This window comes from Botryllus schlosseri, chromosome 11 (assembly GCF_051294905.1).
Source record: "Botryllus schlosseri isolate E-star chromosome 11, Bs_hap1, whole genome shotgun sequence".
Lineage (NCBI taxonomy): Eukaryota > Metazoa > Chordata > Ascidiacea > Stolidobranchia > Styelidae > Botryllus > Botryllus schlosseri.
Genome location: NC_137246.1, coordinates 7,061,023 through 7,075,276, shown reverse-complemented (window position 1 = coordinate 7,075,276; position 14,254 = coordinate 7,061,023). Strand labels below are relative to the sequence as shown.

The 14,254-nt window shown below is 40.6% G+C and overlaps 1 protein-coding gene across 1 annotated transcript; it reads left to right on the top strand.

Annotated features, from left to right (window-relative positions):
• Window positions 1–681: 681 nt before the first annotated feature.
• Window positions 682–3,477, top strand: LOC145450790 (uncharacterized). The gene is made up of 2 exons (XM_080329297.1): window positions 682–903; window positions 3,090–3,477. Exons 1-2 carry the CDS (start codon window positions 739–741, stop codon window positions 3,282–3,284), a joined length of 360 nt encoding a protein of 119 aa, XP_080185423.1. The 5' UTR covers window positions 682–738; the 3' UTR covers window positions 3,285–3,477.
• Window positions 3,478–14,254: the final 10,777 nt, after the last annotated feature.

Here is a 14,254-nt window from a genome sequence, read left to right as displayed (position 1 = left end):
CGGTGCAACTGTTAAACGTGTCAGAATACAGAAGCGTGGCAGAAAGCGCTATTTCCGTTCCCATTCAGATGTCAACAAGCTATTTATGCGACAGTCGTTGCTCTTGTTAGTGTGAAATCACGAAAGAGAACCTCAATCACGTACATCGTTCTATTGATGAGGAGAGCAATTGCAAAATATACCATGCCTCGGTTTTTGTAGTTATTTATATAATGTGCAGCCACTAAACAGAGTTGGATGCGAGTTCGCGTGTCAATCTTGTCATACATGCCCGTCAAATCGTAGTAGGCTGCACTACTGCATTTTTATGTGCGAGGCTTGGGTGGTCGCGAAATGCCACTAAAACTCAGATTTGCGTCGCGGTCTGAAAAGGTTAAGAACAACTGCCGTATATCCTCTGACTCGGTGGTTTTGCAGATCACTTTGCGATAACCAAGTTGAGTTTTTGTTTCTTTTTAGAGGACGAATTAAACCCTATCGATTTACTGATTGATGACACCACGATCAGCAGGCTCAGTAGGCCTTCCGCCTTTACACTTCCGCGACGGTGGTCTGCTATTATTAACACTCGTGCAGTATTGTGTAGAAACGACTTTCTCATTACTTCATATTATAACCTTAATGACCGACCGTACATCATTTTCGGTCTGCGTATGCCTCAGCGGTATATAAGCCACTCATAGGGTTGTTAATTCTACAGTTTTATCTGCGACTATACAAGCGACCACGAACAAGAAAATGGAAGTCCACGCTTTCAGTGTAACGAATTGGATGGTTTATTCCGAGAGAAGATCATACGAACTTGGGAATGTTATAAAACCCGAATGGGTTGCGCGTTTTCTTGGGGTTTCGCTGAACGGGAAAACAGGCGAAGAAGCAATCCACATGCTACGGGAATTGAAGGTGAAATTGAACACTCCAGATTTACCTACTTTCATGCAATTAACTAATCATCTAAGCTTGCTTTGATATATTAGACCAGTGCTTTTCAACCTGTGTGACGGTTCGCACTTGTGCGAATGAAAAAAATTGCAGTGCGAATGACGAGCATGGTGCGAACGGTGCGAATGAAAATCCCGGATGAGTGCGAACGGAAATCGTGAATAATAATTGTTAATTTTTCTAGCCTGGAATAATTCAAATAAACCTTACAGGAAGAGCAGTGTAAGTTTTGTTGTTGCGACACAATTGTAAAAATTTGTTTAACTTACGACGCACCTAGCTCTCACAAGCCGTAGTTAATTTATATTTTCGCACTCTAATTATTACGTAACGAAAGGCCTGGTTTGGAAGCTGGTGTAGTGGCAGACGTACACGTACAGCCCGTCTGAGCCTGCGGCAGGCTGGGAAAATGACGTTAAATTGACTTTCTGCTTACTTACGCTAAACAATCATCATACTTTCGTAATACCTGTTCGATTAGTGGGAGGCACGAGGATAATAGTAAATACCGTCATCACAGACTCCCATTTGCAGGTTACTGTAACGCAAATTTTACCCCTTCAAGGGTTATTGAATTATGGACTGCGAAAGGTATAATTTTGGGTCGACACGGTGCCAGAACTATTTGTTAATATGTATGTAATATTTGTTGAATTTATTGCAAAAATTCTGCGATCGTTTTTACAAATCTAAGGTCACGGTGTTGGGTACTGGAGCGAATAAGCGAGACACGCAGAAAATATGGCTTTATCATGATAATTCAGGATAAGATTTGCCCGACTGGTTTTTCTGGAAAACATGGTCTAAGACAGTTGGGATGAATTACTGTAGGGACTAGGGATGTGCAACGAGCGAGTTCGGGTCTATGAGACTTTTTCATTTCGAGGCCAACCCCTTCTGCGTCGGGTCACAGGAAGACGGAAAGTTTAGATCAACAAACCGCTGATAAGATGCAATGCCAAAACATAAGCGTCGACAAACCCTTGGCCACAAAATGACCGATACTGGATGGCCAAACCATTCGACATGGACAGGCTCCATTGACGGCACGAAATCGTCCCGTTCTTGCAATCTAATTAGACCAGGGGTGTCAAACTCAACTGACGTCGCGGTCCGGATTCAACACTTCAGATCGCTCGCGGGCCGCACCCAAATTCCCCATTCCCAAACTACCTCAAAATCTATGCCTTATTTTTCATTTGCTTACTCCATTAACCAGCGTATATACACAGTAGTGTGTTACATTACATTACGGATCATAGGGATTCTATTCTAGCTGCACCTTTTATTCGCAAACGGCGGAATTGGCAATGATACCATGATTGGGCGGATTAATAAGGTTATAAGCCTATAAGGCAGTGGCTCTAACGATGGTTCAAGTTGGCATATTTCTATGCTCCCTTCGTTTTAGTGATGTATTGGCATCAACCCTGTGAATGCGTTGTAAGGAATGGAAACGCGGACGTTGGAATTTGCATCATTGTATTATATCGCGAATCGAGTTTCTCAAGAGTAGTGGTTATCAACCTTTCTTTAGACACGCCCCTTTATGATAGTGAAAATTTTCGCGCCCCCTTATCGTGACATCACAAAATCCAACCGGGATGCCAGCAACCCCAACAGATTGTTTGATGGCATGCAAGGTTATGACTGTTGGTAAGAGAATTTAAAAATATTAAATTCGATCTATATATAGAGAAACACGCTTGAATTGGAGGTAAATCGGGTAGAGACCCCCCAGGTTGAGAACCACTGCTCTAGAGGCTGGAGACCTCTAATATATTTTCCATGTAATATATATCAGAACAGGCATCAAGACCTGGCCATCCAAGCACTGGTAGACGGGTTTTCGTGAAATAGTTGAAATCAAAACGAGCGAAATTAGTAACCTTTTTAATGAGACACTAAATATCTTAAGATACATAGTAGCCAATTTGCTGCACATCTGAGCAAATAAATGTTGTATTTTCATCTTCTTTTTCTATAACAATTTTCGGTTAGTTTGTGCGAATGAAATTTATTTTACAAAAAAAGTGCGAATGAAGCTCAAAAAGGTTGAAAAGCACTGTATTAGACTGAAAACAGTCTGATGCACGATCAGTTGACCATCGGTCTCATCTAATAACGTAATGTTTTGACAATTTTAGGTCTGGCCTTATTACTACTGTGCTCCTGATCAACTCGACGACTGGGATCGCTTTCCGACAGAGCTACTTCCTGAAAATCTAGCGATATCAGAAGAAAAACAGAAACTTGCCAAAGAGAAGGAACGTGTGCCATCTCAGCCGAGATCTGAGCTTGATATCATAAGGCACATCTTTCATCATCGGCGATCGCCTTGAAAATCTTGTTTCCTGTTTTACATGTCAATCTATAGTTAGCAATGCAGCCTTTCTTCCGATATCATTTGACTTATAATGCCACTGTTTCAAAATCCATGTGAACTTGATAAGACGGTTGATAGCTACATATTATTTCACTGTTTTCTCCTTCATATTCTGATTCTTTTCATATAATACATATTCGATAACTTCTTTTGTATAGTAGAGGTGTCAAACGTACAGCCCGCGAGCCGCATCCGGTTCACTAGACGATTTCATCCGGTCCGCGAAGCAATCCTGAGTAACTGAAAAATTGTTTCTATATCAAGCATATTTCTGATAAGAGTTGAGATTTCTAATAAGAAATACATTGCCGTAGATAAATCCAGCAAGACAGCAAATTTCGACCATGTTGAAATGTTCGTAGGTCGTATTACAACCATCGGGCGGTAGCCTTGAGGTGCTGAGCGGGAAAGGAGAGGTGAGGCTCAGACTGCCCAAGCCTCACCTGCAAGCGCAATTCATTATAAACAGTTCAGAATTTATAATAACTGGTATCAGCGAATGCTATTGTCGCACTAATTCCGAAAATCTAAGTATTACTAATGTCAGAACACCAGAACCCCCTCAAAATCGCCAAGGAATGTGAAATTCAGCATTGTTACGTAAACTGACAGCGAAGAGAAACAATGACCAGGTGAGGCACAGATGGATTTGCCTCACCTACTGTTAGCTAATAATCCGACAATGCCATCGAAGTCATACAATGCGTTTTCGACTTCGCAAACCGACGGTATAGTATGAATCGTGAACAGTTCTGACGGCCAGCATGTAGTGCAGGGCAAACACATTCCCTTACTGATATATCTGTTATGTATTTTCCATCCAAACCGTCAATTGTGAATACGTATAGTAGCCTACAGTGGTCGGGAACCTATGACTCGCCAGCCATATATGGCTCTTTTGGGTAGAAGATATGGCTCTTCGACAGATTTTTAATTTTGTACTCGATTTTATCGCTATTGCAGCAACTTGTTAGTAAATTTGCTTAACGGCCACAATAACAATTCTCGTGGCAGCATGAGCATGTATTTGATAGGTCAAGACAGTGGCGTATCCAGGGTTAAAGGCTCGGACCCCTTCACTAAATCCTTAAATTTAAGTTGCGGTAACGCCAGCGACCAATATCCATCGCGAATTCGATGTGCCCGGCATCGGGCTCTGTAATCTTGGATTGCACCATACGTTGGTTGATCAAAGAGAATAGAAGACATGGTGACGCGTGACGCCTATACGACAATATAGTTTACAATTACAAATTGTCTTCCTGATCTACGCCGAGAAATGAACTGCCTTGGAAGTGACATTTCAATTGCAAATCCAAATTAGCAACAACGCTTCGCTATCCACGTTCGTTATTGATAAGTAGCGTTCTAGTACTGCAACGTTTATGTTACCGCCGAATTAGAAGTCGATCAATGCTATAATTACATTAGATTAATATCAATTATTATAAATTCTGAGCTATTTACGATTAATTGCGCTATCACAGGATGATTAGTAGCCTACCAGTTTTTACATGGAAAATACGGCACCCACGACTAATCCCATGCGTAGTGAGTTCGAATTTGTACTACCATGACGTCACTAATTTTCAATTGTGTCGTAACAATTGATTGACATGTATGGCTCTTTGGGAGTTAAAATGGAAAATATAGGGCTAACATGGCTCTTCAGACGAAAAAGGTTCCCGACCACTAGTATAGTACCTTCTTGCGTAGCCTGCGTATGAAAAGTGCTAATGTGTTAAGAAACAAGTCACTAACTGAATAAGCCACCGTTTTGTGGTTATATAATTGAAAATCTGACTGTAGGGTGAGTGCCTCCCCAACCGTGATCCTCGCACCGTGCGTCACTATTAACTGTTATGGTGTGACACTACAAAAACATAGAAATAGACAGGTGAACGTCGCCTAACAAAAATCTGAGTGCGTTGATTTAGTAGGAATAGTTGAAATATATAGATACAATATAAGAAATAAGCCATTTGGCGTGCAAAAATTCAGAATTACACGAAATAATATGTTCAGTATAATGTGAATCAAATAAGAAATTTAGGAAATATTTAGTTCGCGTGACGTAATCATGACAAATACAAACACCCATGGTTCTTAACTTTACCAAGCTGGGGAATACTTACGGCAGGGGTGGTCAACCTTTTTGGACAAATGGCCACGTAAATATACTCACCATTGCGAGGGCCACTTGAATGTTGATTGTTGATGTCCGATAAGAGCAAGCCGGATAAGGTGACAGTGTGGACAAGACTTTACTTCCTACGCATCAAAGTCGATAACATTTATGTCATGAAAACTCCGTGTGCATTTATGCCCTAGCCGGACGAAGCGGCTAATATTGTTGCTTGCATATAATTCGGGTCGCCTCTGTCAATCGTTGGGATCAGTTTGCAACGGCAGAACTATTAGGCGCCTGGGCATATCAATATAGAAGATTTCGGCCAATTTTGTGCCAAGATTTCATCTCCGACTATATTTCTGCGAACACACCAGAGAAATCGCATGGCAGACGACACGTTCTCTCATAATTACAAATGCAGTTAGACTTAATTTTGTAAATTAGGCGCAGTTTTAATTTTTAATTTTCAGGATATGGTACCGATGTTGAAATCAAGAAATCGAGTGTCATTACATCACGCAAAAACTTTCATGCTAAATAAATATGTTGCGAAGAATTATACTTCATTGTATCATACGAAGGTCTGCAAAAATATGGTTGACTCTGGCTACGCCAATACGTCAGAACTGATATTTTAGTCATCAACATCCCAAATTTCGCGGTCAGACTAATCAAACTTTTGGTTGGACTTGCATGTTCAGAATACACTACATGGCAATATATTTTTTGATGATATATCTAATTTCGAAAATTACCTCGTATGGGACCAATTAAAATCTTCTTGCGGGCCACATTTGGTCCGCAGGCCCCGGGTATGACACCCCTGACTTACGGTCATCTGCAAGCCTTCAGGAATCCTAAATTTTCGCTGATTCATTAAAACAAAAATATAATGCAATACACATCTAATATATTCCTATAGATTACTGGTGTACAGAATAAACTGTGCATCATGAGAGTGTTAAAGAAAAAAATCCATTAATACATGATTTTCGCGCAAAACGAAAACAATATAATAAGTATTTATGGCAACTAGGTGTGAGTTCTGCTGTTCCCTTTCAGATACAAGTTCAGTCACAAAGTGACTTTTGATCGGGCCTGTCACCAATGATAGCTAAGCCGGCTCCCGTTCCCACAGTGCGTGCATATGCGTGGTCATTTTGAAGTAGCTCAATTATCTCTGTACACGGAAGCTCGAATTCAGATGTAGGTTATATGGATCTCAATCCCATTACCCTATAGGTCATGTCGGTTCTTATTTTCATAATTAGGAATCCTGCTTTAATTGAGGGTTAAATTCGAAGTGTGGAACTTGAAAGCTTTGAATCTTGTTTGGTTGTTTGTGAAATTGAGAGTTCATGGTCTACTTTGGGTGTACGTCACAATGGTGACAGTGTTGTATGAAACTCCAGTATCTTACAACTCATTTCGGTCAAGTTTTATATAAAAATTATGGAAACTTTTACACAAACTTCGTTAAATTGCAATTAAACGACACTTTTCAGTATAACAGACGATATACCAAACGGTAAACTCGTATTTCTTTCAAAGGGTATACCGAACAATCACAATCAAGTTAATGGTTTTCAAGACTACGCGACCTTCGCCATGCAGAAACTTCAATAGAACTTCTTAGAAATATATAATGTAAATAAGGAAGGATTGAATGAAATTTACAATATTACATTTGAGTTACATATATTTGACGCAATTAAATTTAAGGTTCGGGACATTTGTTTGGAAGTTTCACCGGTCCGCGATGTCATAAAGGTTGAGAACCACTGCTTTACGGCACCTGGTATATATTCTCCCGTTTGCTATTACGCGTTACCAGCGCCGTTGTGTGCGCATGTAACAACGTGGCAATGTTCCGTCAAAGACAAAACGTCTCCTTCGTCACTTCCCAAACTGCTGAAACTCGGAAAGAGCTGAGGAAGCGCTTTTGGAATTTTAGAGCCGACAATTCCCCATCGTTCCCAATTGTTCTCGGGACAACACGAGTCACGAAACTCCACCCAATCTATTCCTAACATCCTGACGACATAGCCTCATTAATGCATAATGATGGCCGGTTGGAATTGGAAATTTAATCGAAGGCACGTATTCCTCATAAAGGTCTAAATAACATCGCGGGATGTAGACCTACAGAATTTCCGAAACGACGATATAACAGTTATACAACAAAGGGTGTATTTCCCATCGTCCATATAGGCCTATACATGTTCTCGGGACAACATGAGTCACGAAACTTCACAAAATCTATTCCTAACGCCCTGACGACATAGCCTCATTAGAGTATCATTGTTGATGGGCGGTTGGAATTTTGGAAATTTAATGGATAGCAAGAATTCCTCATATAGGTCGAAATAGCATCGTGGGCTGTATATAGAATCTCCGAAACAAAAATATAACAGTTTAACGACGAAAGTTGTATTACGGAAGAAATATAACATTAGCGAAGCACCGAAATCATCGTACAATTTCCAATTTCAGATCAACGGCGAACTATTACATTTGCAAGTTACGATTGAAACCTGCACTCATGATGGCGGCAAGTTCATTATTTACGATCTATTACTAACAGCATTCCAGTCGTTCACGATGGAGGCTGCTGTGTAATATCCATTTTCAGTAACTATGTACGTTGGAGATAGCGATGTTGTTGCCGGAGGTATGATAATTATTGAATTCGTGAGAATTAATTTCATAAGTATGAATGCGTTGCGTAAATAACTATATTTATCTGCTGCAATAAACAATATTGAGGCAAGTTTTACCAAACTGTTGATAATCTGTTCTCTCGTATCGTCCTTGTTTTCTAATCATATAGGCATCAATTTCATTGTCATCGACGCAGTTCCGCGATGAAACTATTCGACTATACATACAACGGTGTAAACTGTGCACGTTTACTGTACAATGTACATATACAACGTGCATTGTCCCAAATCGATGCGCTGATACAATCAGAATTGTAGCAGCCTCTACAATAGCGGTCGCCAACTCAAAACGGGTCGCGGGCCACTTTTCACAATTCGTATGGGCCGCGAGCCGCATGACTTCAATATCGAGACAAAAATAGGCAACGCAGTTTAACAACCACGTTTTATCGATGTGCTCTCTAACATGAGCGACGGGCATAGTTTTTAGTTACCACAAAAGAAATAACATTTTATTGAAGAAATACAAATGCAGCAAAAAATATCATGATCATCACTTTCATTCTATTTTGAACTATGAGCTGCGCATGATACCTGACAACACTCGACAGCCACTAAAGCAGGGGTGGTCAACCTTTTTGCTATTCACGGCCGCACTTCGATTACACATATATAGCGTACGGTCGCATTCCAGCCAACAGCCGTAATGGACCAGCTGGACGCCGAATATCCATGCTAAATTAGCTACTGAGGACTTCACATCGAAGACAGTCCTTGTGGTGTTATGTGCATTCGCTGTTTCTTAGTGAAATACCTTGCGTATGAATTTTGTAAACTGTAGCAGTAGAACGCCCTCGTATACTAAAAATGCACTAAAATATCGCGTGATAAAAAGTGATTGGGATTAGCGGTCTAGTAGGACAGGATGCGAATTTTTGTCAAATGCATGAATGAATTTCTTCAATAATCATGGTAGTAGCGCATATTGCTATCAAATATTTATCCGTTGTCAGGTCACGTTATCCGATTTATCGGTAGAAAGCTGATAGAGGGAAGTATTCGAAAATTTCATGCACATAATTAATGATGAGGCATGTTCGGGTTTTTATAAATCACTTTGTTGCATGTTGTTATTTCTTGACCTCCCATCAGGATGGTTGCTATATAGTCAGAATATATATTGAAATTTGGAATCACCGAAACGTACCAGAAAAACCTTCGACCGTGAGACGCACACGATTCCAAATTGGTATTTCATCACGGGCGCATCATTTTCCTCTGCGGTTCGCATTCATAAGGTGGTGCTCAGATTGCAGGGACACTACTATTATCAAGTCCCCCTTAATCGCGGGAAGAAAATTATAAAGGTGAATTAAAATCTATAAAAAATTTGGGACCCATTTCGTAAATTCAATTTGCTTGGTGATGGCCTCTAACAGACGCAAATTTAACTATCTGTATAGACCAGTGGTCGGGAACCTATGGCTCGCGAGACATATATGGCTCTTTTGGGTATAAGATATGGCTCCTTAACAAATTTTTAATTCTGTGTTAGATTTATCAATATTGCAGCAACTTGTTAGTAACTTTTCATTACGTCCAGAATAATTATTCTCGTGGCAGCCTGAACATATCTTTGAGAGGTCAAGGCAGTGAGGTATCCAGCGTCTCGTTTCCCATTTTCAAAATCCTCAAATTTTTAAATTGCTGTCGCGGCGGTGACTAACATTACTCGCGAATTTGAACTACCCGACATCGCGCGCCTCGGAATTTTGGATTGGTCAAAGAGAATAGCAGACATGGCGACGCGTGTATGACAATGCAGTTTTCAAATACACATTGTTTTCTTGAGCTACGCCGAGAAATGAACTGCCTTGGAAGTGACATTCAAAATTAGAAATTCAAATAAAAAACAGCGCCGTAGCTATCCATGTTCTTGATTGGTAAGTAGTTTTCTAGTATACCGCCGTTAAAATGTAACGTTTTGTTAGCCGAATGCTATAGAAGTAGATCAATATTTAAATATTAGGAATCAGAGCGACAATTACATTCGATTAATATCAGTGATTAATTAATTAAAAATTCCAAGCTATTTACGATGGGTTGCGCTTTCGCAGGTGAGGCTTGGCCCGTCTGTGCCTCATCTGAGTCTAATCCAGTGGTTCCCAACCTTTTTGTCTCCATTCCCCACTTCAGATTTATTCCGAGCCTTCATTCCCCACCAGGACCGTAACAGCACTTTTTTAGCCCCGCCAAAAAAACGTTGGTCTTGGGTCCCAGAACCCCCTCAGCCCCGCTGAGCCTGCATGTACGCTTTTTCCCTGCAACTTACCAGCTACACTGGGTCTACTGTTTAGTGCGTCGCCTTATTTCGACTAAGCGCGCGAAGCGCGAAAAATTTATATAATTCGTGTTTGAATCAGCCAATATGATCGGGAATTGCATATATTTTGCTATCAATTTTTATCCCCTCTCTGCTCACGTAATCAGATTTACCGGTAGAGCTGAGTGAGGTGTGTTGGAAAAGGTAGGACCCCTAACTAAGAATTGAACTTCTTCGGGTGGACCGGTTGTCATATTGGCTTCGTTACATTATGCTATTTTGTGACCTGCCATATCTGCTATCTCAAAAGATATGGAAATCGCCAAAACTAAAAGGCACACACGATTTCAAATTGGTATTGCTATCCTGGCAAATAATTTTTCCCTGCGGGATGGCATTTGTCCTGTGGGGCACCGGTTGCCAGGACAGAAACATTCGGCGATAGCCATTTAGCCAATTAAACACATGTATTGTATATATATCGAAGTTTTGGGTCACGGGCATTCCTTCTCGGGCAAGGTCTTCTCGCTGCGGATCGTTTTGGCACACTTCTCGGAGTTGCATGTTACATAGCCTATAACTTGATATGCCTTGGTGCGTAGTGGCGCAGTAGGTGCCCGACGCCGAAGTCTCCATTTCAATAAATTCTACGTATTTTCGTAGGGGAAGGGTACCCAATACTTGGATATTTGGCAATATCAAATCGGGCACCCAGCGCGAAAAGTTTTTGAAAAAGTGGCATAAATTATTAAAAAATACTTTAATTTATTAATTCACAAAATTAATTTGGGCCCTTTCGAGCTTGCCCCCACCCAATTGGGCGGTTCGGGGTGCGGCATTACGGTTCTCTTCCCCAGTACCCAGCGCTTTTGTCATCACAGAGAAGCTATTTGCTGGCTTGACTACACACGACACACAACCACGCCATAGTACGCAAGACAATCGCCTATAACTGCCACATAACATGTAGGCTATTGTGAACCGATACCAGTAATGCTCAAATTTTCGCGAAAGCGTTATTTCACGTCAAACTAGTCGTGCTGGATGCGCTTGCGACGCCATGATTGGCCAATGGCCATCCATAGTTGAAAATGAGGTTTTGTGAACAACACGCAATATAATTTTCGATACATACATTCCAGAGCAGTTAACTGATAACGGTAATTGCGCATGTGTCTCCGTGAATCTGTAGACTGTCCTGTATATAATTTTGAACAAATACGTCCATTCCCCACCAGAAACTATTGAATTCCCCACCAGTGGGGAATTCCCCACCGTTTGGGAACCACTGGCCTATATACTGATAAGGCAGGGTGGGCAATTATTTTTCCACGCGGGCCAAATGAAAAGCAGAAAATACATTGACGGGCCGGGTCAAAAATTTGAACTGTAATCACGAGCTCTGATTGACTTGCTTTATGAAAAAGGGATTTGGAAACGTATCACGTAACAATTTGAAGCGCAGAGCGTGTAAATGTGGCAATGGCAACAAAGAAAGTTTGGAAATAAACTAAATCGAAATAGTGACTTCTTGCAACTTTAACTGTCATGGCACACTCTGTTACATTGACATTCTTTTTAATCTGGATTATGTAATCGCGGCAAATAAATAAACAGGCTTCATAATGAAAGAACGTCCGGTTCAGTTTATACACCATATAATGTTTTAGTCCTCGGATTGACATTCAAATAAGTGTTTATGTTCTATGTTTGCGTTCCGCTCAAAATCGCGTCGCGGGCCGCCCGTTGCCCAGGTCTGTGATAGGCGAATGTACTAATTGCTAATCCATGCAATCCTGCATATATCGACTTCATGTATACAATAGCACCTATATGATAGGGCTGCTAAGTCTTCATGTGATAAGAAGTAAAAGGAAACTATGACGGACATAATGATTGATCCATGGTGAAATCTTTTGGTTATTGCCAATATATTGTATCTTCATTATTTCAATAAACTGCGTAAGTCACGCAACAGGAATAAGTATCGATCTGAATTCCATGGAAAAGTAACTCGAAAGCAGCGGTCTTTTGTCACGCCAGATATCGTGATGCAAATATCAATCCGTGGTCGTGCAAGGTGCAGTGCCGTTAAAGGAATACCTCCTACAATAACTCCTACTGCTGCAAAGCAAAATTGATATTGGTGTATTTATCTTGCAATTATAGCGACTACCAGATATATCAAATATCAATCCGTATAGTCGTATACTCTTAGTTAAAAGATTTTGTATTTCCACCCGTGCACCACCCTGATATACAGGTGTGAATTTACACCCATGTCACACGAGACCACCAGTACTTACCTCATGCTTATACCGCAGTATAAATAGAGTACAACATTTTAATCGAAATTATGCATGCACGATTGCACGTACGAACGTAGGAAGGTATGCACGTAGCCACGTAGACACACTTAAGTATCGTAGGCCCCGGTGCAAAATGTTCAAAATCCAATGAACAAACAGTTGTCTTCAGTGTGACAAATTCTATGCAGAACGCAAAAAAAGATATTCGTGTATTTTTCATTCAATGACGGCGAGTACGAGATATTCTATCTCCGGAAATAATGTTTCGCTCTGTAAATTGGAGCAGTGGTTCTCAACCTTCGTGACATCTCGGACCGGAAAAACTTCAAAATAAATGTTCCGGGCCGGTGAACCTTCAAAAATCGAATGGTGATCTGCGAACCCTATGCGTTCAATTACGGCAAATGGATGCAACTCATATGTAATTTTGGAAACTTCATATAACGCTGGATTTTTGTGTTCGATATGTATGCGTGGTTCTACTGAAGTTTCTGCAGGACGAACCTAACGAAGTCCTGTTCTTTATTATACTAACTTGATTGTGATTGCTCGGTATCTCTTGAAAGAAATGCGACTTTGCTGCGGGCTCTAAACCTCTATTATACTGTTAGGTGTCTCTGTAGCTTCCATGTATTGTATAACTTGTCCGAAACGAGTTGCATGCTGCTTTTAAAAGTACGTTTCAAACTTCTAAATTAATTTCATATTTTTATGTTTTTGCTTGGATAAGCGTCCAACTTCGTGCATATTGGAAGTGAGATATAAAATTCTAATTATATTAGGCGTCCGGTGGCTGAAAACCATTGAATGAAAGTACAAGCTGTAAAATGATTTGAAATCTTCATCACTAATAGCAGCGTATAATGCGCTGGTGAGTAAAGTGTGATATAGGTCTGCTATATACGATGGCACGACAGAATGGAATCTACATTAAAATGTGTGCATAGCTCATACTTGGACTTCGTTATAATCGTCAACAACAGTACAACCTATAGTGGCGTCGCACGTAACATCAGATAACTGCGAAATATATCTTTATCGAGGCTCGGATAGTGAATGCGGCTTGCCAGGGCCCAATGGTAAAGTATGCTGTGATTTCTGTCGACAAAAATGCCAAATAGAGCAGGCATATGAAAATAGATATAGACAATTAACGATTGATTCATATCAGCATCGCAGCAAATATATAATGAATGCTTCTGATAAGGAAAGTCGTTGTTATGTTTCTAAATATAATGACCGCAAAATTATTACGAAAGTGTATAGCGAACGATATTGTCACACTCTTGATTACTCGCGTCGGAAATTTCCCGGATTAAGTCAGATGTGCCGAGGTTCTGTAAGTTGAGTGCTCAGTATATCACCTTTTCACATCCCCGTTCGTGGTGAGCTTTCCTTTGTGCGGTATTGTGATAGAAATCACTTTCTCGTCATTCCGCAGTCAAAACTTAATGATCGTGCATCAGTTTCGGTCAACTCGCCTCGGCATTATATAAACGTGGA

Excerpts from the sequence above, each read along its gene's own strand:
- LOC145450790 (XM_080329297.1), top strand. The coding sequence starts at position 739 with ATGGAAGTCCACGCTTTCAGTGTAACGAATTGGATGGTTTATTCCGAG. Across the intron at positions 904-3,089 it reads ACATGCTACGGGAATTGAAG|GTCTGGCCTTATTACTACTG; the intron begins GTGAAATTGAAC and ends TGACAATTTTAG.